The sequence below is a fragment of the Drosophila ananassae genome, chromosome 3L (genome assembly GCF_017639315.1).
Source record: "Drosophila ananassae strain 14024-0371.13 chromosome 3L, ASM1763931v2, whole genome shotgun sequence".
NCBI lineage: Eukaryota > Metazoa > Arthropoda > Insecta > Diptera > Drosophilidae > Drosophila > Drosophila ananassae.
In genome coordinates this window covers 14,835,837-14,860,055 of record NC_057929.1, presented here as the reverse complement: position 1 = coordinate 14,860,055, position 24,219 = coordinate 14,835,837, and the positions used below count along the sequence as shown (strand labels likewise).

At 46.6% G+C, this 24,219-nt stretch overlaps 2 protein-coding genes across 2 annotated transcripts; one reads left to right on the top strand and one right to left on the bottom strand.

Moving 5' to 3' along the window:
• Positions 1–4,774: 4,774 nt before the first annotated feature.
• On the bottom strand, positions 4,775–16,871 carry LOC116654679 (coiled-coil domain-containing protein 96-like). The gene is made up of 3 exons (XM_032450127.2): positions 16,627–16,871; positions 11,015–11,401; positions 4,775–4,965 (listed from the first exon to the last, which is right to left on the bottom strand). Exons 1-3 carry the CDS (start codon positions 16,667–16,669, stop codon positions 4,775–4,777), a joined length of 621 nt encoding a protein of 206 aa, XP_032306018.2. The 5' UTR covers positions 16,670–16,871.
• Positions 16,872–19,768: 2,897 nt separating this feature from the next.
• LOC6494214 (protein phyllopod) lies at positions 19,769–24,219 on the top strand. Its single transcript, XM_001960699.4, has 2 exons — positions 19,769–20,390; positions 22,750–24,219. The coding sequence occupies exons 1-2, from the start codon at positions 20,199–20,201 to the stop codon at positions 23,809–23,811; spliced, it is 1,254 nt and encodes a 417-aa protein (XP_001960735.2). The 5' UTR covers positions 19,769–20,198; the 3' UTR covers positions 23,812–24,219.

The following is a 24,219-nucleotide window of genomic DNA, read 5'->3' as shown; positions in this document are numbered from 1 at the left end:
AATGAGACTATGAGTGGATGTCCTTTTTTGGGGGGTAATTATATGTTGAGGTTTTGAGAAACCCCTCTGCGCATTAGGGACAACTTTTAGACATATTTACCAAACAAATAATTATCCTCGTAATCTGATTTCGATGGGGGTCAGCATCCCTTTCCCTCAAAGACTGTCAAGTCATTCTCGCTCAATGGACCGTAATGATGATCCTTTTTGAATTGCATCACAGACAGATCACGATCTAAGGCTATAAGGCATGAATGAAAAATGAAGTCTCTCAATGGATAGGAGGCGGGAGGGCTATGGGATTTGTCTCAATTCCGATCGAGGCGCTGACACAAATCAATCAGACAGGTTAGCAGGTAGGAGGAAGTGAGGGATCTGTCTCGTCTGGAGTATGGGATCTTGATCGCCTGTCAAGGGTAATGATGGCTATGGCGACGTGTCGAGGGCGTCCTGCGGTGCAGTGGCTAAATCCCTTCACCTCGCCCCCTTTTTTGTGGGTTTTGGAAAAGGGTTTCCAAATCGATTTCTTTGACTTTCGACCCAATCGACCGTAATTTAGCTTCGCACCTGTTTTTTCGAGGCTGGCATTCCCATTTAACCGCAGAAACTTTGCTGCAGGGGGATAGAGTGGAGCTGGGGCTGGGGCTGGGGCTAGAGTGCGGTGGCACGTGCCTCCAGTCTTGCGGCTTAGAGAGACTGGGAGCCAGAACAATGCCCCACAGCTGCCGCTAAACGGTCTTTTGACCATCCAGCGAACGCGTGCCGCCATAAACTTGGAGGGTAAGTGGAGTCAGAGTCCAGAAAATTGAAATGCATAAGGCCCGAGTGGATGTAGATGTGGCTGTTGAAGTGAACTAAAGTCCAGAAACCAGATTAACATGTCCGATTGCCACATCCGAGGTCTTTTGTGCTTCGGTCCGATTCCGGTAGCCGATATCTCGAACTCCACTCGGAAGACGGAAACTAGAACTTCATGGCGATTCAAGAGCCACGATAACGGTACGAAAAGGAAGGGGTTCGCTCGGAATTGGGTTTATGACACTTTTTTTTTTGTCCAACCAACATCATATACCACTCTTGCCAGCCACCGGTTTTTGTTTGGCCCACTGATGGCGATAATAATCATAAAATAATTTTATTGCCCAGGTAGTTTCTGCGTTATTTTTGGCATTTAACTAATAAGAATGATGGGGGAGGAAGCTGAAACTGAAGTTAAAGCTGCAGCTGAGGGTGAGGACAGCTGGAGGTCACCAGCAATGAATTATGAATCGCGGGTATCCCAAGGAGACAGGGGTCATATAAGATCAGGGTAATATGTTAGAGGACTCACAAATGACTCTGTCTAAGAATACACTTTGTCAAAGGACATTATCCACCTTAAACTGAAAGATTTATAAGCCAGGTACCTGTTTTGTTTGGCAAACCCATAACAATATGTCTAAATTAAATCCTTTAAGATCAAATCCCCGAAACAAACACCATCTCCCCATGTGAGTGAGCATTTCAACGCGTATTTCATTTAAATTACCCCAAAAAATGTGTGTATGCTCGAGTTTTTGGAGTGTGTGTGTGTGTGTCCTGGCGGGATGGAAAAGGGGCGAAGAGCGTAAACTGAGGCAAGGAAGTCAGAGCTGAAAGGGTTCCCCCGGGAGTTTGGCACGCGGAATTGCGCCTTGGAGTCGCATAAGGACGAGGAGCAACGCAGAACTATGCACATGGGAGCCACCAAAAAAAAAAAAGAAACCAGACTCTGTATGTGAGTGGGTGGACGGTCGGGTGGTTTATAAAAATGTGATACACCAGCATTCCGTTGCCTTTTTATTTTTGCATCGTAAAATGAAATGAAAACGTCTTTCGCGGAAAGTTTCCGCTCTCGACACCCCGGCGGGATGGGTCCGAAAAACTTGGGAAGGCGCTTGCCGGCGTGCCACCAAAGGCGCATAAATCATCTGGCCAGGAAAGGTGGCAACGGCAGCAACTTGGGCGTGTCATAACTTCTCTGGGCCAGAGCCCAGTTGGCCCAAACTCTCAAGAGATCGAAAACAATGAGAGGATGCCGGTGCCGGCGCAAAAAGTTGGCGAAAAAATTGCCAAGAGCCTCGGCCAATGCGCCTACGGTGGGGATGAATCGCCGGCGGGAGTGTCCTGCCTGCAACTGACACTGCACCAGCAGTCCGAGTGCAGGACGAAGGACCAAGTTTTTTCGCCTTGTTTCCGCTTGTTTAGACGCGGTGTCAGCGCGGTGGCTTTACACCTGAGATTGCGATTACTTTGTCCAGACAGCCCCGGCCAAGTTGGGTTAAAGTTTTTCAGAAATTCTGAATTTTGGGGAGGTCTCAGTGGCTAGAACAGTAAGGATAAGACAAAGGATAGTAAGGGAAATAAGGTTAACTACTTCTTAATAAATAAGGTTTCTAAAAATAAATACTTTTTGGTGGATATATGAAGACCTTAAAGAAATCATTGACTATAATGAAAGAGTTATCTTAATAATCTTTTATTATTTTTAGTAAATTAAGGTAATTATCTATAGTAATTTTTTAAATGATAGTAGTGACTAACAATTATTCAAAGTACAAGGTTATTTGAAGCACAAAGTAGTAAGTAAAAGTAGTGGGTTTAACAAACATGCTTCCGAAGAAAGTTTGAAACTTTTTGAAGAAATCTCTGCGCCATCGAAAAGTAAAGAAATGTGACCGCCCCTTTTTTATTACCAACAAATAGCTCCACCCCCTGAGACTACTGGAAACTTTCTAATGGCATTTATGGAGTACAAGTAAGGAACTCTTAGTTGGGACATTTTGCAGGTAAGACTGAAATTAAAACGCATTAGATTCGTGGATAGGATAGCCCGCTGACCTAGATACACGGCGGTGGCTGTGATATCTTTAAGAGCCGGAGAGTTCTCTACGTGCCAACAGTGGATCCATCCGTGGAATTGATCCACACTGTCCACCAGACCAAACCACACACATGGCAGTGGCACTTCTAAAGGCGGTTCATTAACCGATGTCATCTCGGCGGCGTAACCAGTTTTTCCCAAAAAATACACAGATTTCTATCGCCGTGTGCGGTGCGTAAAGCAATTTGCGCTGATGATGTGAAGACGACTTCTTGGGAAAGCAACGGTTCCATACCGAGAGTGCTGTGAGAATTCGCCACTTTAAGCAATAACCCAGACCCGACCCCCAGAACCCGACCCCAAAAACCAGAAGCTCCAAAAACCTTTGACCGTGGCAATTATTTATGGTCTCGAGACGCGGCGAGGGATGGAGTCTGTTTGTCTTGTAAGACAAATGTGTAATTAATTGCGTCGCATCAAAAGGAAGCTCTAAAACTATTTGCATACGAGCATGGTAAATTGTCTTCGTTGTCACTTCGTTCAACTACACATGCAATTAATAAATCAAAAGGGACAGGCTAAGCCCGTCCGAGGGAGTCCTTCCGAGTGGCGGAAGTCTCAGGCCGTTTGCCAAGACAAACAAATGAAGTGACTTCGAAAGCCCTAAAAGTTTTTCAACTTGAGATTTCCCTTTTTTTTGGAGTATAGTGGGGGTGTGTGTTGCATTGCAACTAATTGCATTTCATTGCATACATTTAGGCGTCCGCCGAAGAAGTCCTTCTGCTGCCGCAATCACATCGCACACACAACCTAAAACGTTTCAAAATTGTGCTCAAATAGCCAGAGAGATTTCCTTGGAGTAACCAAATGGGGTTTGGTCCATTGCTCAACCCCCACAGAGGGGAGGGGGCTAAGAAAGGATGCCATGAATAGCAGGAAGGATGTGCCGGGCAAGTGTTGAGTGCTAACTATGTTGTCTGCACTGAGAGAAGAAAAATGAGAAGGAGTTGTTTCTTGGGAGCTGATATAAGATAAGCATACAAGTTTAGAAAATATATATTCTAAATTTCATGTTCTTCTTATTCTTATTCTTTATTTTCTTAAACTTTTTCTTTGAGTGTACCCAAAGAAAGAACGAAAGCACAGACAGAAGTCTGTTTCAAAGTCAAGCCCAGAGCTGGCGGAAAAGTGAAGACTGAGTTGTGTGCATGAATGAATGAATAAATGAAAGGGACGGGGTCGGGGAAGGGCAAAAGGCCAGCCCGGCCAGGATATTTCCGCCGGCAAGGACGTTGTTCGAGTACACAAAAAACAAAAAAGCACAAGCGAGGAAGTTGTGAAAAAATAGAAACACCGAAAGTGGGAGGCCAGTCCACCTTCCCCGCCGAAAGGCGAAACAAATAACACAGAAAAAGCATTCGAAATGGCACTAGAGAGAAATGTGGCCACGTAGGGAGGTGGCTGGAGAGGATGCCAGGACGAAGGCAGTAGGAAGAGAGGGGTCGTAGCTCATGATACTGGCTGGCAGGATGTCTGACTGGCATCTCTGGCTGTCCCGTCCGTCCCTCAGACTATTCGACAGCTCGTAAATGGCAAGAAGGATGTGTGAAAGCGAGAGGCAGGACCAACAGGACTATGATATGGAGGAGGGGTGGTGAAGTGGTAGGTGGCAGGCGGCAGGACGATGCTCGGGTCGAGGCCCCGGTCCCAACTTGACTCCGAATGCTGTTGCCCGACTTCTGCTTGGTGTTGATTGCTGTTTGGGGTTTTTAAAACGTAGTTAGGCTGCCCGGCAGCCACAGGACCGCAGCATATGGAAACGACACCCGCGGCACAGGTGTAGAGCACCCTGGAGTGCCATCTCCGGCAGCCAGGATAACACCCCCAGCGCCAATTCCAATGGTTATGGCTCCAGCACGCATGCTGTATGTTCTATTTATTTTGTGGAATGTGGCATTGGAATGCAGGCACCGAACAGAACGTGTGTGACAGACAGTACTTACCTGAATAGAAGCTGTCCAGGCTCTGCAGCTCTTCATCATCGTAGTCTTCGTCACCGCTGAGACTGAGTAGCTCCTCGTCCAGGTCCAGCTCCTCCGCGTCCGGCTCTCCGTCTTCGGGCTCTGTGGAAAGTGGAAAAGCTTATTTTAGTTCCGATTGCAAGAGGGAAATGCAGCCTGGGACTTGACCTCGACTCGGCTTCTTGGCAAAAGGGTGCCCTTTCCGGGTCCCCACAGGCTAGGAATTTTGATTATGCTAAGCCCCAGGGTGCCATAATTCCATACCCTAGCAACTAGGGCTTCCCCCTCTAGAAACTCACTGGCCTAAGAGCGTGGAAGAGTGCTCCCCAGGACTGCGCATGTCCTGGCAAAGAGCAGGGAAGAGAGACTCCTACACGACTAAGAGAGTGGCTTGTTTTGGTCTCTCAGTTTGGGGCAACAGCTGATGGCAGCACGTGCTGAGCTCCTTTTGGGGGTATGGGGGGTTAATTGGGGGCAGGGACGCCAAAGTTTGTCTACCGTCGTTACTCATACGCAACGTTGCCGCTGGGTTTTCGGGTGGTTGGGTGATTGGGTGGCTTGGTGGCTTGGTGGCTGGTGGGGCGGCAAATGTCTCACGTGAGTGGATGTCTGACTTGAGTTTTGGCAAGAAAGCCAAGGAGCTGGCCCTGAGGGATATGCTAATGGGGTTGGGTTACCTGTAGGACAGTGGGAATAAGTTACGTTGGAAAAGGATAGTGTAGAGGGAAAGTCCAGCAATTAAATTGAATAGGAAATGGGATTATTATTTAGTAATTACAGTATACAGTAAAGTATCTGGCTAAATGGAAGCTAACTTTTAAGACTACACCTCGAAAAGCTTAAATCTCTCCAGCTCCAGTCATAAAAACCCTCGACATGAACTCATCAAACCATCGACCATCACTGGCTTTCACTCTTGGCTCTTGCCACTTTCGCGATTTTTGGCTTTTACTAGTTTCTAATGACAAAATGAAATTTCGCGCGCCAAAAAAAAGGGCCACAACACGAAGCAAAGAGATAGGATGGGGCCAGAGTCCTGCAACATTCTAAGCGCTTGAGAATTTTCCTTGATGGGTCGGGTCGTCATGTCGGCGACGTTTCGATGATGTGGTTCTGTGGCTGTGGAACTACTTTTATGCCACTTTGCATGCCATCGCACACTCACTCACACACACATAAAGCACACGGAATGTGGCAATAGCAGTGGCAGAGGATGCTACTATATCCTGGACCGCCACACGTCCAATAATCCTTGTCCTGCAGCTGGGGAATACTTCATCAGCGGAAACAAAATTTTACGAATTTCTCTTTTTTGGCAGTATGTGTGTGTGTGTGTGTGTGTCTGGAAAGCACGTGCTGACTGCTGACTGGCGACTGCTGGCTCCATCTGGCGGACGGACCCTGGACCCAGCAAAGTCCTGGGACAAGTTTAAACATGCCAAAAACGCATCTCGCGCCTGGATGATTTCTCTTTTCGCAGGAAGCACTTGGAATAAAAAGGAGGTTTTTTCAAAACTCTCATATCTAACCTATTTTGTAAAGCTTTTAAAAGGATCTTTATAATATAAATTTTAGTCTTGGTCCTTATAGATCTTTTCCTATTAAGTACTAAGTATTTCTCCATGTGCATTTTGTAGAAATGACGGCGACTTTGATAGGACTCTTCTGCTCCTGCTCCTGCTCCTACTCCTACTCCTGCTCCTGCTCCTGCCCTTTACTTCTCCCATCTCCCTGACCCTCCTGTCTCTCTGATGATGCTTGATGATTATTCAACATCCACTCTGTGGGGAGACATATGCCACGCCCCCATCCTGCCGCCGCCTTTCGCTCCGCCACATGCATCTCGACTTCGCATGACGCAAAATTGGCTTTCGTCGAATTGTTGCTTTGAGTTTTGCAAATTTTTCGACACTATCTCCCATGTAGGGGGAGGGATGTGGGCGGAGCTGGATAGCTGGGGGATCGGAGCGAAGGTCTGCAATGCATTCATCATCGTCATCATCCTCATCATCATCATAGTCATCATCGTCAGGCATGAGGCATCGACTGGCTAATTTTATGACTCTCTCGCATCTTTCGCGAATCATGTTAATGAAGCTGCTATCCGTGAGATGTGTGTGTAAGTGTGTGTGAGAGTATCGGTGTGAGTATGTGCGAGTGTGTGTGTGTTTGTGGCGACCATAAATCGAACGAAATTTGCATATGCGACTAGCGCCATCTTTACGACTTTCGGGGCTTTGTGGTGCAGCTGCTGATTATTGCGAAGTTGTTTGGCAACGCCCACCCACTTTGCACCGCCCCTCACATATACACATACACATACACATGCAAAGCGGCACTATGGGAGGCCGCTGCATGCTGCACTCGCTCAGATTTCCCAAAGCGATGCCGCCTACAAGGCACCACCACCACCACCAACAACAACAGCCACAAAATGAGCGGACAAAGTCCAGAAGAGGTCTATCCTACAACAACAATATGAATTTAACTGAATACAGAGGCGTAGATGGTAATTTATTTTATAATAATTTTACAATAAAAAGAAAATAATAATTATAATAGAAATATAAGAATATCATAATCATAAATCTCAATAAATATCTACCTTTGTTACATGATTACAAGCCCCCTTCGTAGCCCCCCCTTGATTCGCCTTCTCTGTCAACAAAAACAACAATAACCACCCAGTGGGGGCAGGAATGGGACAAAGGGGAAAAGGAGTAAGTGGGTGGGCAGAAAAAAGCAACCGAGAGAGAGGGAGGCAGAGAAGCAGGTCCAACTCGGACTGCGTCACTCCCGTGGGAAAAAGTCTGAAGCGGGCGCTCCGCTTGGCTCTGCTCCACTGCGACCACCTACCGTGTGGTGGCTCTTAATTCGATTCGTTTGCTCCCACCACGCCGTCGAGTCCCTTTCCCAGGACCACCCATCCCCCTGCCCCGGCCGGAGCGCTCCTTTGCCTTGGCAGCGTTGCCATCGTAGTCGACGTCGTCGTCGGCAAGTCCTTTGGGAATTGTTGCGCAAATGCTTTTTGTGTGTTTCTGTTTGAAAATTATTGCAAAAAAGGCGAAATAATAAAGGCAGTCGTCGACGTGCATGTAATCGAACAGAAGTGGCATGGGGGCGAAGAGTGGGGCATTGGTGGCCGGGTGGAGAAGTACCTACGGGAAAGTGGGACTGGGATATGTCTCTGATGCAATTATGAAGTGATAAATGAATTATGTATGCAAGGGGAATTGGCCCGAATTGGTCATGGTCATCGTCATCAAGACCATCGTCGGGGGGCTGCAATTTGTAAATTTATCGATCTGTCCACCGCAATCGATAAAAAGTACAGTAAGTACAGTCCTGGTAACTGAATGGGGTTTGCCGCTTTGTTGTTTCTCCCACGAGTCTGCACTGCGAAAAATTTCACTCCATAAAGTGTCATAATTTAAAACCTAATATACCACCATTCTCACCTGATATTCCTTTCCCACATATGAGACTCTCTGGGAGAGGGAGCAGTCAAGGCGACAAAGACGATAACTCACTTTTGTTTCATTTTTCAATACACAGTGGAATAATAATGGCAAAATGAGCAACTTCGCTATGCAACAAGAAGATGTCTCTTGCCTCCCCACCTTACCGCAACGTCCCCCCTGTTATCCACTCGGTCTCAAGATGCTCCCCAATGAACATACCAATAAACACGCTAGCAAAAGTTACCACACACACGCACGCACTGCGAGTGCGACCGAGATGGCTGTACAGAGGGAGCTTGGGGCTAGGGGTGGGGAGGCCAGCAAGTGGAAGGGAGACACCTAGGCTCCTTGGGGAGGTGGGAGACCCCCTCCTTGTTGTCTACTGTTCTCCGTCTCGCCTGCTTATATGGCAATGTATAATTTTTATTCGCACCAAGGTTGCTCCCCGTGGAAATGTCGTCGTCGTCGTCGAGGCTCCTTCATCCCTCCCCTCCTTCCATGCAGTTGCCACCGCCTCCGAAAATATTGCAACATAAAACTTTACACAAATATAATCTATAAGCAGCAGAACTCATATTAATATCGCGGGTGTGAGGCAACCAACCGTATGTGTGTGTGTGTGTGTAAAAGTTTTGGGGGAGAGTAGAAGGGTGTGCGTGTGACTTTTGGCGGGCACTGTGGCTGTCAAAAGCTGTCAGAAAAGTTGTGGTCTAGGTGAGAGATTAATTAGGCGGCTTAGAACATTTGTTAAGCCACCTTGGCTTTAGGAGGTCTTATTAGTTAATTAAAATGATTATGTTATTAAGAAGAGAGAGAGATAGAACAAAGTGAGTAAGCTAAAAAATTTAAATTTTTTAAGCAAATTTTAAGCAAACCTGCCCCACTGTTGCAAGTGCCCTCAAGTTGGGCCACTGCGGTGCTGGTGATGCGCACAAAAGGGCCAATTCATTCTCGCCGGGCTTCTCCCTGCCAGCCATCGTCGCAGCAAAAGCAACAAAAACACTCTATGGAAGGAGCAACGGCACGGAGCAGAAAGACAATTTTCGGATCCCCAAACTTATCACAGCCTCTCGATTTCCCCTTAGAACATTATACAACCCACTAGAGGGCCTCGCAGGACGAGCTGTGCTCCAAGAGCACCAGAAGTACCAGTAACACCAGTATGGCAGCAGCAGTACCACGAGCACCAGAAGCACCAGAAGCAGTAAACGGACGCAGTGCAGCAGCGTGTACTTGTCATATAATATGCGCGTGCGAGCAAAAGGGACGGCGAGTGCAGGACGGCAGGAGGCGAGCAGTGGTGATAAAGTTTGGTCCTCCGTAGTGCCGTTAGTCCCGAAGAGTTCGCAGTGAGGTTAAAGCCCCACACACACACACATACACTGCCTAAGAGAGGCTGTAGCTCCCAGGTAGGTAACCAGGCAGCAATAATCCAGGGCACCCAAACCTTCCGAATGGCATTGACTTCCAAATACAGTCCAACTCCAATAAAATTCATGTTAAAATTCTCAAAAATATAGAACCCTGCAACAAGTCCCCAAAAAGTATGCAACAAAATATGAAATCAAGTATACGCCCAAGTGGTTAAGGATTTTAGATTAAAAGAACATAATTAAGAGTTCAATTTAGTTTAGTTGGACTGTATAAAGTGGGTGGCGAAGGGCGCTCGCCTAGGTTCTAGTTGATGATGATGTTCTCCATGCCGCTGTCTTGACCCGCGGGAATTGGCCGCCCGGCCCGGTCCCGTCCAGGCCAGAAACACACAGAAAGGAGCAACAAATAATGAACAGACACGTTCCTATTCGTGTGTGTGTGAGTGTGTGCCCATACATGGGCGTGTGTGTCTGTGTGTTCCATTTAAAACATGAAGCTTGTTTTATTATTGTCAGACAGCAGCGACCATAACGGCCGGCCAGCCAGCGCTCTGGTCATTGGAATCGATGGCTTTACACCCAAGTGCCATAATCCAATGACGCACAGGAATACCGACTACATGGCGCGCACTCATACACTCACACATTTGTACACTCCAATTGAGATGCGGATGTGTGCGTGTATGGGGCCTCGTGGAGACATCAAAGTTGATGTGACCAGGCAGCGGATCCAATGGGGAAAAGCCCGGCATACAGGGTTTGTTTTGGATCGAACAGGGAGAAATGAATTGCCTACAGGTTACAAGATGAATAAAATAGCATTGTATATAAAACAGTTAATCATATATCTCATAAGTTACGAGTCATAACCATATATACCATTTAGAATATGAAACACCCTGTTGGAGAACCCTTTCACGGTAATGCATTAACCCAGAGAATTCCTCACTTTTAAACCGTCACAGTTAAGACACCAAAATAGACCTCACAACCTGGCAGATGGAGGAGTCACCGAGTCACGTGTCCAGTGTCCAGGGGCCCAAGGGTCAGGATGCGGTTGTGCCTTGGATGAGTCAACTCTGGAGCCAGGACAGGAGCAAAAACCTTACATTTGCTATTTATGAGACTGTCGAGAGTTATTAGCCGGACATGTGAACGACCCAAGGGGAAAGCCCAAGACGACGGCCAAGCCGGAGGATATTCGGTTAGTTTACATACAGATATCCTTGCACATACTGGATATACATATGTATATATATAGATGGATATATCTTTCGGCTAGAGGCAATAAAATATGCAAATTGAAGTCAAACTTACCAGAGGACTTGCAGTGTCCGTTGGCATTGGCAGCATCAGTGGCGGCAGTGGTAGTGGCAGTGGCAGCATCGGATGCAGCTGCCCCATCCCGTGGGTGTTGTAGTTCTTCTGCCTCGGCTTCTGCATCCTCTGCTTCTTCTTTTGCCACTGCAACTGGGGCCACGGGCTCATCAGCTGTTGGCCAGCTTTGGTGTTGGTGTTGCTGTTGTTGCTGTGATTCATTGGACCCGAACTGGGCGGCCAGCTCCCCTCCCTCGGGCGCCTCCTCATCGGGCCCGAGCTCCTCGTCCTCATCCTCATTATCCTCGTTCTCCTCATCGCCACTCAGTAGCTCCTCCTTGGGCTCCAGCAGGCCTCCAGTGTTCTCCTCATCGTCCTTTTCGCCAACTGCAAAAATATGGCAACCGAAATCCAGATTAAGATAAAAATAAAGGCCAACAAATTAAAGCTAATCAATTGCCCAGCCATCGAGTACTCGCACAAATTACAAACATCGCAGACATCGGGTGCTATCCTGGGCTATATTCCACCACCACCACCAGATCCACAGGATCATGCAGATTATGCCAAAGCACTCCCCGGGCGGCCATCGGGCCAAAAATTCTATTTACACGCTCCGTGTTTTATTGTTCCCCTTTCATAGCCAATAGCTCAAAACTCAGACTCCTTGGCCGGCTATTCCGGCAAAGCCGCCACCTGATCGATGGCATCTACCCGGTGCCATGTGGGTGTCGTTTCGCCTCCAAATAAAAGGAACGACGAGTGGGGTAACAAAGTGCTCTGCCTCAAAAGTAATTTCAAGGGTGCAGCGGTAGCACAAAAAAAGGGGCAGCCCAGAAGCCGAAGCAAATGGAAATGTGTAACATGTGTAATTGCGCAATTAAATTGAATTTTTCATACATTTCTCCAGTCACCTGTGATGCCAAGTGTGGCCAGGTGTGGGCAAGACGAATGACTTTGGAATGGGCTACCCTTTAGAAAGAAATCATTTACAACAAAAGGATAATAAAATAAAAAAAAACTGAAAAACTTCAGACAATAGTTTTAATTTTTTACATAGTTAGAGTAGATAGTTATCCTTTTAAAAAATATTACAATATTTTTAAGTAAATGATAACTGAAGGGCATCACAGCCAAGCCGAAGGATATCCTGCAGGAAAGTTGGGGTTGGGAGGCGACGCGTGACCATTTCGTATTGGTGACCGCGAGGAAGGTAAGGACTTAAAATATATGGCCGAAAAGGACAAGCCGGAATCACACCGCAAGGAATCGCCATGGAAATGAACATTATGCATGGGTATGGTCACCATAATGGGAGCAGCAAAAAGGGGTACCGGAAGCGGAGTGGATAAAGGCGGGAGGCTAGGGGAGGCAAGAACATTTAGTTATTATTTCCATATAAAGGAGTCGAATACGGTTGGAGCCACTTGACGGCGAGGTGGTGGTGGTATTGGGTGCTGAATGAAAAGCTGGCATGATGGATGAGGATGGGGCTGAAGAGTGGGGAGGACTGCGGGCAACTGTGTGCCGTTTGCGGCGGAAGTGCCGCGTATTTTAAAATAAATGCGAGTGGCAAAGGGGTAGGGAGGCGGGGAGCGGGAAACGGCGAAAATAAAGCGAACAGGGTGAGAACCAGTTATGGTCGTTAAAATTGTCGAAGCACCGCAACAACAACGCAAGCAGCAGCGAGTCAAGTTCTTTTTGTGCAAGCCAAAAAGGATATGGGCACACTGAGAGAAATCAATTGGATTTCTGAGAGAACTTTATCTATTAAACTGAAACTGTCCAGTTCTGAGCATGTTTCTAAGCTTAATTATCTTTGGTAAAGATTTCTTTGGATTATAATTTTAATTGTTAAGAAGTAGGGCAACTTTTCTTCAAGTGCTAGTATGTGTGAGCGTTGAGCAAGCTTCTGTGTGTGTGTAAGCGCCCATATGTATGCAAGCGATTTTCATTTTTGTTTAAAGCCCCCCAGAGTGCATTTCGCACTCGGTCGCTGGGTTGCCATCTCTCTCTCTCTCTCTCCCTCTCTCATTCTGGAGCTTGTTCGTGTGTGTGAGTGTGAGTGGGGGGTTCTTTGGGGGGGAAAAGTGGTATGTCTGCTGCTGTGAGCCCGCGTGTGTGAGTGTTTCTTACTTGTTTTTCGGCAATGGCATGTTTTTAAGCGTTTTACTCAAACATCCACGCCCCCCCTCCTTCGCCAAACGCCCACACCACCACCAACAAAAAGGTGCACGGTGCCACACACACATACACACACATGTACAGTATAGAGCACACATGCACACTTATTTGTAAACGTAATAATAAGCGTCGTCCCCTTTGACCCATCAATCCGTTGCCACTGCCACTGCCCTCCACCCCCTGATGGCTTTTCCGCTTTTCCCTTCGCCCGCCACATGCCCCAATACCCCAACGCTTGCCACTTTTCCAGCTCCCAAACGGCTACTAAGCGTGTGTAGAGGGCACCAGTGAGCAGCTTGGGAGGCGAAATGGGGGGGTGGGATCGGTCGGATTGGTACTGGGATGGGAATAGGGGGTTGGGGGTGTGGGTGGGAGTGGGAGTGAGAGTTGGCCAAAACAAAGCGCGCTTGCAACTTTTATAATGGCTCGCTGGCGAGTGTGTGTGAGTGTGTGGTATTAAAAAAATAATGAAATAACAAACCCGAAGGTGTTGTTAAAAGCGCCAACAATAAATTTTATCAATAGTTTGCAGAACAAGAGATAAATGTCAGAGGCTGCCACGCGAGGAACAAGCTCACAAATTGCATGTAAGGCCAAGAAGGAGACCGATGGTTAAAAGCCATAATAAATTTAATTTCTTTAACTAACTATATTTTCCCTTAAAACTAAAAACCTTAAAGCCACAGCTTAAATGAGTATGCGGGGGTGTGGGTGTGTGTGTAGTTGTGAGTGTTAAGGAATCCACAGAGCTGTCAAAATGCCACCACCGACGCTGATGTCGTTTTTAGTGTTGCCTCCTAGAACATCCCCAGACACCTTGCGACCCTGTTCTGCCTCCCGACCCCACCAATCTCCCAAACCACCCGGACTAGTCCCTAACAGACATACGCCCTCACACACACACACACAGCCATCCCATCGCCCAGAGCAAATTCTATTTACCAAACTAGTTACCGTTAGACGCAGCCAATATCCCACATTATATGCCAGCAGAAGCCATTGCACATGGCCTATGCCCACAGCGGATTCCCGCTGCTGCTACTGCTTCCAGCTTTCATAGTCCTGATACTGATGCTCCGGCTCCTTCTGGTTCCTCCTGCTCCCCGTTGTTGCTATTTTTGGCGCGCTTTCGCGCTGTGCAATGGCAAATATTTCGCCAATACTCCAAGGACCTCTGCTCACGTTGACGATGAGGTGAATCCAAAGGGAGGGTATGGATTCAGCCGGAGGGGGTGGCGAAAGGATCGAAAGGAGCAAAAGAAGGCAACGACAACTTATGGCAGCTGGAATCCTAAGCCTTTTGCCCAGCTATGGGAATTCCACAACAGAAGCCGGCATTTTAAAGTATTTTATGGCAGACAGTGTTAACGAAAAGTATGCACCTTATACTGCTTAGTTTTGTTGTTGTTTTTTTAGAAAGTGTAATATTATATAAGAAAAGGATGTTTTGTATCAAAGTTCAAACATGTTTTACTTTTGATATAAACTTATGTGATTTGATATGATCTTCATATACTATATATTTTTGTCTAGCACTGTATAATTTTGATAGGTTCCCCACTAGTTCCTACAAACATCAAAGTGGAAAATGTCCTTTTTATGGAAAAAGATGACAGGGCATTAGCTATTGTGTGTTGTTGTAGGTTGTCAATAAAAATAGCTCTGATTTTCACCTATATATCCATATAGATATGTAAGTATATACCCAGAGCTTGTGCAGACAAACAAAAATACATATATACATGCAAACTGGCTGGCAACGCCGTCAACAAATGAAAAATCCCCAGGGAGTTGGCGCATGTTTGTTGTTGCTACTAGTGTTGTTGTTGTTGCTGGCTGCCTCGTTGCTCGTCGTCGCTTATCTCCTGGGGATTGGCCAGAGAGCCGTTGCCGACTCCCCTGAGAAATACATGGCAATGGGTTTTCTGTGTTTTGTGCTTTTTTTCGCGCGCCCCTCGCGTCCTCGCCCCACACACACACATTGGCCAGAGCGAGAGTGGGAAAGAGAAAGCAGGAAAAGAGCAAGCCAAAGTTCGCTTTTTTATACGTTGGGGAAATTTTCATGCCCCAGCATGAGGATATCTCTTTGTCTCTGTATTTGTGCCTGTGTGTGTGTTGGAATATGTGTTCATATGTGTGTGTGTGGGTCTTTGGGGGTTTCGAGCGGACCAGATCCCCTTAGCTGCCCCCCAACCACCCCACCACCTAGCCTTACCACCCACACACATGCACATGTGTGCATTGGATTTATTGTCAATTTTATTTGTTATCATTGTTGTTGGCGCTGCTACTGCTCTGCTGTTATTTACACTGACACAATTCGAAATTGTATTAAAAATTAACGGCACTTTGGTTGCCTTGGCTTCGCCCCGGCCGCATAACAGTAAATGGAACCGAAATCCAAAACCCCAAAAACGAATCTCTAACCCCGACCGGCCAGATCACAAAAATTTTCAAACTGCAAACTGCGTTTTTGGCTAAAACGCTTTTTATGGCCCGCTTATACAGGAGAGGGTGTACCACGGAGCGTATGAGTTATGGAGGGAAATTATGGAGGGAATGGTTCATTTTTTATAAGGGACTTATAATGAAAATTCCTAAAGTTTATAAATATAAGAAATTTGAAATGCATTAAGGAGTTTATGATTAAATATTTTTATATTTATGTTTTATTATTTAAGTTCTTGATTAATCTTAGTGTATCTTATAATTCGTTCTGTTTTGTATTATTTATCCATTTACTTGTTGGTTCACCAGAACACTCAATGTTTCAACCTCATGCTGGGGGTTTTGTTTAGGTTTTCAGGGTCTCTTGGCCCCAGAACACCTGCCTCCCAGTCTCTCATCCACTTGGCCCGCTCCATTTCCCCAGTCCCCTCAGCACTCCCCCTACCACTACCCCATAGCAGTGGCTCGTTCGCTCTCTATCACTGACAGTTAGGTGTGCTGATCCCCTGGGATTGGCCGATGCCTGCAAGCTGCTGGGCTGCAGCCCGGTCGCTGGAATGGCTTTGGCTGTGAGAACCCGGACCCAGGCACAGGCCCAGCCCCAGACTCAGGCCCGGACCCAGACCCAGAGCTCCGGACGGGCCGATGTACAAACTGGAGCAATGGCAATACAAATACCCAACCGGACGGTGGGCCAGGCCGGGGCCGGCGCAGGCCGAGCCATTTGCATTTGTCACATTTTGTGGTCCCGCGAGCAAAGTTTGGCAGAGTAATGTTGTGGCCCCTCCACCCTTTTGGGGGTTTATCAAAGCAAATCAATCAGATGCACAGACACACACTCACACTCTCACACAGAACACTCATGGAAATGGAGTCCATGTCAGTTGGTGGCCCCTCGGGACTCTGCATCTCTACCCACCGGCTAGCGGCCAGCGAGCAGCAACCATCGACCACCGACTGACCACTTTCTGACCACTTACGTTTGAGACAGGCGCGCGGCTTGGCCTGTTTGCGTCGGGACATGGCCAGATTGGTTATTTAAATCACTGTTTCAGTTTATATTTTTTTGAGGAATTTCCGTTTAGGACTCTAATTTCCGGCTTCCGTTTCGCGCCAAAGCGTTTTGTTTTGGTTTTACGGTGTTGGGCTTAATATCCTTGGGCAAGCGCTGCGGATATCCTGGCGCCTTGAGAGTCGGCAACTGACTGAATGCTGCCAGTTTGTTTGGCCCAAAAAGTGCCATCAAAACAGAAGCTCTTAAAACAAAATGGTACTCCTGGTGCGCAGTCGCCCAGAGAGAGACGGAGGACTGAGAAAGGGAGAGTGGCTGAGTCAAGAAGCGGTGCCCAGCAGCCACCCAAGCACTCCCTGTCTCAGTCTCAGTCTCAGTCCCAGTCCTTCGACCATCCATCCATCTATCAGTGCTGAAGCTATACCCCAGAGGGTTGCTACACGCTCGCCTTCCATCCCCTAGAGACCCTGCTCGTCGGCACCAATCGCGAGCGTTTCTGGGTGCCTTTCAAGGAGTTGCGAGCCCATGCCGCTACTTCACAGTAGGCGACCGCTACAAGCTATAAGAATCGAGAGCACCAACCACCAAACAGCCAGGGAACCCGCTAGCCTGTTGCAATTATAAAGTCAAGTCAATTATTTTATAGCCGACTTTCGCACGTGCGTATGGGGGGTCCTAAGGGGCGCGATCTCTCCCAAGGTGCATTGCGAATTCTAAAATTCAAAAAAATCACAATTCCCAATTTTCGTTTCCACTTGGGTTCTCAGCAGCGGGATAACACACACGCACTCACAACCGTGAGAAACGTGTCCTAAGTCTCGAAGAGATTCGAGAGACGGCAGAAGTCCAGGGAGAAGGTCAGGACTCGGCAGCGGGTGATGACTGTGAAGATGGACTCTTTGTTAGTTCACCTTTTCAAGGTTTCGATTTAATCAAAATGGTTCTTCAAAATATTTGAAGTTTTTCATCAAGCAAATTTTAAGATTATGAATTATGAGTTGCTGATCTTAAAAACTTATAAACTGGGTTCTTTCATGCTTAAAATTTAATACAATTTTTGATACTATCTTTTGTTGATAATTGTATTTAATCTAAACAAAAAAATAAGATAAGAAGAAAGTATTGATTTTAAAAGCATTTTAATGGGAGCTTAAAATATTAGTAGATATTTTTAAATATTTAAATTAAAGACGGCGTGTTTAATGTTTCGATTCGATGGATGAGTCGAAATATTCAGTACGAAGCACTTTAAAAGCTAAGGTTTTCAAATATTCTTAAATAATTTGTTGAAGATATTTTTTAAGCTTTTAATTAGTGTATTCTTATTGTTAATTTTTTAAAAATAGTAGAAGAAATCAAGATTGAGTAGCGACAGCTTGTGTTGGAAATTGCAACTACACATTTCTCTCTTGCGCATGGAAGCCACAAGGTGGCGCTAGGATATGTAGAAAAGGTTGTATAAGATACATTTATTATAAGACTTGTATTCAATATTTAAAAGTAAGTATTTATAATAATAAATAATAAATAAAATATTTAAAAATAGAAATTAAAAAAAAAATAGTTCTAAATGGTAGTAAAATTAATAAATGCAGACAAAATGGAAATATTTTATATTCTATAGTAAAGTGGGACTAAGACTTCATATCTAAACTTAATAAAGTTAATTTGACTTTATTAAATCAGAATATAATATAGAAATTTTAAATGTCGTTAAGAAAGGAGCTAAGCTATTAGGCTAAATTCAATTAGTTTATAAATAGAATAAACTAAATTTTGTTAGGTTCAGTACTGATCTGAATGGATCCCTGATTACCGTTACCTCTCATAAGGACTTCCGCTGCCTGGACTGAGGTCGATATGGAAATTAGCTACGCATATGGCTAGAAAATCGGTTGCTTTCCCTTCCCTTTCCTCATCACCACGGTCTTCCTGTCCCCCGCCAGTCCAGCCATTCATATTTTCATTCATTCGGTTTCCAGGGCCTTGCTCCTTACTCCTTACTCCTTTGTTTACTATAGCAGAAATCGCCAGAGATATGCGTAGTACTCGCGAAGCAGCGCCAGTTAACCCAGTCAAAAAAATCAGAAAAAAACAAAAGGTGCAAAACGACGAAGAAGGTACCTGCGGAGCAAGAAAAAAACACAAGAAACATCTGTCGCACGAATGAAATCCGGTTGCAAGCTGCAACACCGGCTCAAAATGAGCTACAACACCGGAGAACATATGATTGAGCTGCCCCGAAAAACAACAAGAAAAAAAAGAAACAACAAAATACTAAAAACCGAAACGCACCTTTTGTATTTTGGAGCAGCTGCCGTCGGTGTTTTGGAGGAGTAGCCTCAAGATCAGAGGAGTCGGAGGAGTCAGGGATATGGACAGACGACAGTCGGCAGCCTGTTGATGAGCCCACAATGCACACATGCTGCATATCTCCAGCCTACATGCTACATGCAACACATTGAGCCAGTGCGTCTTCCATAATGATAAGTCGTAGCTGAGGAAGCCGTTCGCATTAAATTCGGATTTTGTCGCTCGGCGGCAGCTGCCACAACCTATTATCTGAGAGGGGGGTCCACTTAGGGCCCAGAAGTGCCAACAGGAAAAGGTAACTCGAGTCCTGAAAGTTCAGATAGGTCAGTGGTTGGTCAAAATACTGGTCAAAGTCCTGAGTCCAAGGGGTAAAGGAGAGTGTTATTAAGTCTTACTTAGATATTAGATATTAAATAAAGAAGTATTATATTAGTATTACAACTAAGTTAAACATAATATTTAACATCTATCTAATATTTATTTTAATATCTGCCTCGCAATAGACAATACAATGTTAGAATATTTCAAGATAAAAAGGATAAACATTTTCCTTCAATAGTTAGGAAGGATAATATTAAACACTTAAAATAAATTAAATAAAATATCTTCTGCCTAATAAAATCTTTTAATAAATAAAATACCTCGTAAATATGTAGTTCCCCCTAGACCCGACCCTCTATTGGCAATCTGAGTATCATCCTTTCCCGCCACTATCCCTTCGTTTTTATTAAATGTGAACATGTGCTGGCAATTCTGTGGCACTCTCTCCCTGCCTCACATTTCTCTCAGTGGAGGACACAGGCAGCACAGTGGTGTGGCAGTCGGCTGAGGCACGAAACCCAAAACGAAACCCTAACCGAAACCGATGGCGGTAAGTGAGCCTGCTGAATGCCACTTCATGTGCGCTTGAAACGCCGCTCCTGCCTCATTCGAAATTTGTGCGTGCAACGCGAAGGACGTGCCGCTCCGTCAGTTGCCGTCTCTTGCTTGCTTACTCGCCATTAAAGCCGCCCTCTCTCGCTCTCGCTCGCCGGGCTGTTACCTTTTTTTGTTGTTTGCCACATTTCGCGCCACCACCCCCCAAAGAAACAAAAACAAAATACGAGAAAACCGAAAATCAAAGGCAGCAACTACAGTTATCGTGACCATTAGTGACGTCAGTGGCTCGCCAGAGGAGGAAAATTCGCCAGAAGCACAAAGCCAGGAGCCAGGAGCTTAGTCGCCAGGATGTCTGCGAACAATCAGCACCAGCAGGCGGAGCACGCCGCCGCCGCAGTGGCCGCCCCATCGGCCTCCTCGGAATACCTGAAGCGCACCTGCCTCATCTGCGGCTGCCACACCAATCAGACGATCAATATCTATGAGCCCCGCTCCGGGCCCAACATCGTCCAGCTAATCCAGGCGAAATTCAAGTTTCAGGTATGGATTTTTCATCCCAAAAGGCACAGACGCAATGCAAAAATCGATATTGGGGCAACTCGTCGGATGAGTCATACATCCGTACGTACCGTTACAACGTCCTTCGAGAAAAGTTCCTGTGTTTGCCTTCTGCTTGTATGTGTGTTGGTGTGTGTGGCAGGGAGAGTGTCTGTGTGTGTGTGTGTGTGTTTTTGGGTTAAAAGGGGATGAACTTCGTTGGGCGGAAAAGTTGTTGGAAGGAACTCGCAGGTAAAGGTGGCCCTGCCACAGCCTCACACGTGAAGAAATAATTTGAATATTTGTCGACTTATTGATTGTCCTTTGAACTGCATATCCTGTTGTTAACAGGACAGCTGGTGCATTTCCCGAGACCTCGCATTCTCTGATTCTCTCTGTAATTGGATCCTTTTCACATGTCCCCGACACTTAGTTCGATTCCATTCCCATCCATAATTTCCAACAGCTTGTTCTAATATGCGGTGTGGGAAATGCAACAGCGGAAGATGACGAGCCAGGGAAATTGATCCTGGTCGAAGATCCTGCGTTTGTTGTTTCTGTGGAAGTGAGTTTTGGGTTTCGTATTACACTCGGCAGTCCGTACTACCTGTACTGAGGAGTAGTACCCTCCACAAACCTGCTCGAAAAAGGGCAGATGTGCGGTGGATTTTGCCAAGGAGCCGAGATTGCTCCAATTTCTGCGGGCAGTGAATGAACCTTTTCCCTTCTGTCTCTCTCTGCATCACTCTTCCTGTCTCTGTTGCTTACCTTATAGGTTTCTACCTCTACTTTGTCCAAAAACAGCGACAGCTGTATTTGCCGATCGGGTCTCGAAACCTCCAACCCATCAGGGTTCCTTGATTCTCTGCTGCTGCTTTATCACCTCGTGGGACCTTTTTCTCAGTTTTGAGTTTGTGTTTGGGTTATTTTCGCATACCTGGATTTCCTCCTTATTGTATTAGAGGATACTTCGGTGGTGGAATCTAAGGACAATGCCAAAAGGTATACCGGTTCCTTAAGTTGCACAAAATGCCAAATAGAAAAGTTCTAACCCCCGAAAATAATGTTTAATTTGTATTGAAATTGCCAGAGTCCTAGCCTGGAAGTCCTAGAAGTGCTGAAAAGAAAACAAAGTCAGGACTCCGAAGGTCTTCATCTAGTCTACTATTTTAAGGGAAAGTACTTTCTAGGGCTTCCCGGGGATTAGAAAACAAAGAAATGGGTCAGGACAGCCTGAGCGGGGGGAAGACTTATTAAATTTTAAAGTTTCATTTGGTTTAGGGTCGCTGGGGTCTTTGCTGAACAAATATTCTATAAAAATCGAAATTATAATAAACCCCTCGAGGGTAACTTTACTTTTCACCCCCTACGATAGTTAGGAATTACTTTGAACTGCTATTGCGAAAGCATGTGTACCCAGAGCACATAAATATACACACCACCTGCCGCGATCGTAGCCCGGCAACCGATCACCCCCATAAGGCTTCACGCCCACGCAGTCCCTGAAGCCCTCAATGACAGTTGCAATCGCTGTTTATCTAATGTAGCTGTTTGCTACACAGAGAAAAATATATATGTCAAGCTCATGTGAGTTATATCTTATGAAACTGAACATTTTCTTTCAGTGTATCCTTTTTATTTCTCGCGTGTGTGTGGCTTTCTGTCTGCCTTGCACCTGGCCTGCAATTTGCATTATTATACCGTTTACACATGGCCCTTGGAGCACACCTTTTCATCGGAGAGGCAGGCAAACAATCGCTCCTGATCCTGGCTACCCTTAACCAGTCCTGTCCTCCCCCTCTCCCTGTGGCAGTCCCCTTACCCTTATCTAATGGCCCCGAGCAGCTGTCGCGCCTGCGCGTGCCTAATATCCGTCATAGTTGCTGCCTGGTTTTAACCCAGTTCGGATCGGAGCGCGTGGCGATTGGAGAAACGGGTTTGGATTGTCCCTTTTGCCTTTCGACTGGTTTTGGGCCTTTTTGTGCCTTTTGGGCCAACGGCAGCTGCCGCTACGGTGTGCCGTTGGGCGCTTAGTTTTCGTTGGCAGGTGCACCGCAAATTATTGATACCCGAGGAATGTCAGCTCTGAGGTCGGGCCAGTTCCTTCGGGTAATTAATATGCCTGCATGGTCTGGCAGTTGTTTTTAAAATTGTTATGTAGTTTTTTGCACCTTTTTGGCTGGGAGGAGGATTCGATGCTCATTAGTGGTTGGGCTCGGGGATCGATCACCTAAGTGCATAGGCGTAACGGGAGGTTTATTTTGTGGTCATGCCTGACATGTAATTGCAGGACACGCAATGTCTTAGATCTAGACTGTCTTAGATCCCCAGACTAACCTATTCTCTTCTCTTATCCTTACAGCCTTTGAACGAGGACAAATTCCTATGCTTCAGCTGCAACAACTGGCTCATCAACTGGCATTCCCTGCAGGCCGTTAACAGCAATGAGGCCGAGAGCCAGAGCCAGAGTCCTTCGCACATGGGCAACAACAGCAGCAGTGTCCTGCAGCAGGAGCGCACCAAGCTGCGTCCCGTGGCCATGGTGCGGCCCCAGGTGCGGGTTCAGCCCCAGTCCCAGCCCCAGCCTCAGCCCCAAGTGCCCGCCACACCCGCCGCCATTCCGATCACCTACGCGAAGCGGAGGAGCAGCCGCCGCAGCAGTGGCAGTGCCTCGGTCAGTCGGATGAGCCGCATCCTGCGGCAGTGCTGCCTGGAGACCCTGCGTCGGAGTCCCAAGAAGCGGAGTCAGCAGTCGGTGTTCGTCTACCTGAGGAGCAATCAGAGGCGCAACAACGTGTTGTGCAAGGTGCAGTGTGTGGCGCCCAGGAGGAAGCCGGCCGAGGCCAGACTAGTCAAGGAGGCGGCAGCTCCTCTGCCAGTGGCCCAGCCCAGCCCCAATGCCTACCAAAGATTCCCGCAGCCCAGTGTGGACGGAAAGGTGGTGGCCATGTTTCGCCGACTGGGAACCACGCTCAGCCGGGAAGAGCCACCCGTCACCAGCCATAGCTCCTCCACCTCCTGCAACCCGCCACGCCCCCCGCAGATCATGAGTCCCGCCAAAGAGAGGCCGCGCTGGTCGCGAGTCCTCGACGAGGACGAGGTGCTGCTGGAATTCGATAGCGCCATATCCGAAGTTCTGCCTGCAACCACAAGAGTGCGACGCTGCCTCAGCTATCCGGTTACCAATGAGGAAAGGGAAGAGGAACTGGAATCAGAAGTCGATCAGAGGGAGGAGGAGGATGTAGAGGAGGAGCAGGAGGAGGACATGGAACAGGAACTGGAAGTGGTGCCGGAACAGGAAGCGCCACTGGAGCCACAAAGCCACCACAACAGCAACAGCCACCAACTTTCCCACCAACAACAAGCTTCGATCCACTTGGCCGGATTACGGCTGCCGCAGGGTCTTAGTATTAGCCTGGTCTAAAGGAGCGGTCCAACAATACCCCCAAATAGTCAAATTGCATGCACAAAGAGAAAAATGAAAAGCAAATTATGAGCATTAGCAAATGTCTAATTTAAATAGTACCTCGATTACATTTTAATTGTTAGTCAAAATACCTTAATTAATTAGCAAGATACGGACAAGATAAACACAACAAAAGACCTAAGAATGTTAAGTTAACCGATATGGAAAGCTATATTAAAAATATATTAGTCCATAGTCCCTTAGTCCCTTTGTCCTTTAGTCCTTTAGTCCTCCCATAAACCCAATTAAGTAACTCCCCTCAAGCCAATGTAGTTGAATTTGTTTGTTTGCTCCAAAAAGACAAAAAGTATTACAAAATAACAAATGGAATAAAATACTTAGCACAAAAGCAATCAAAACGTTAAA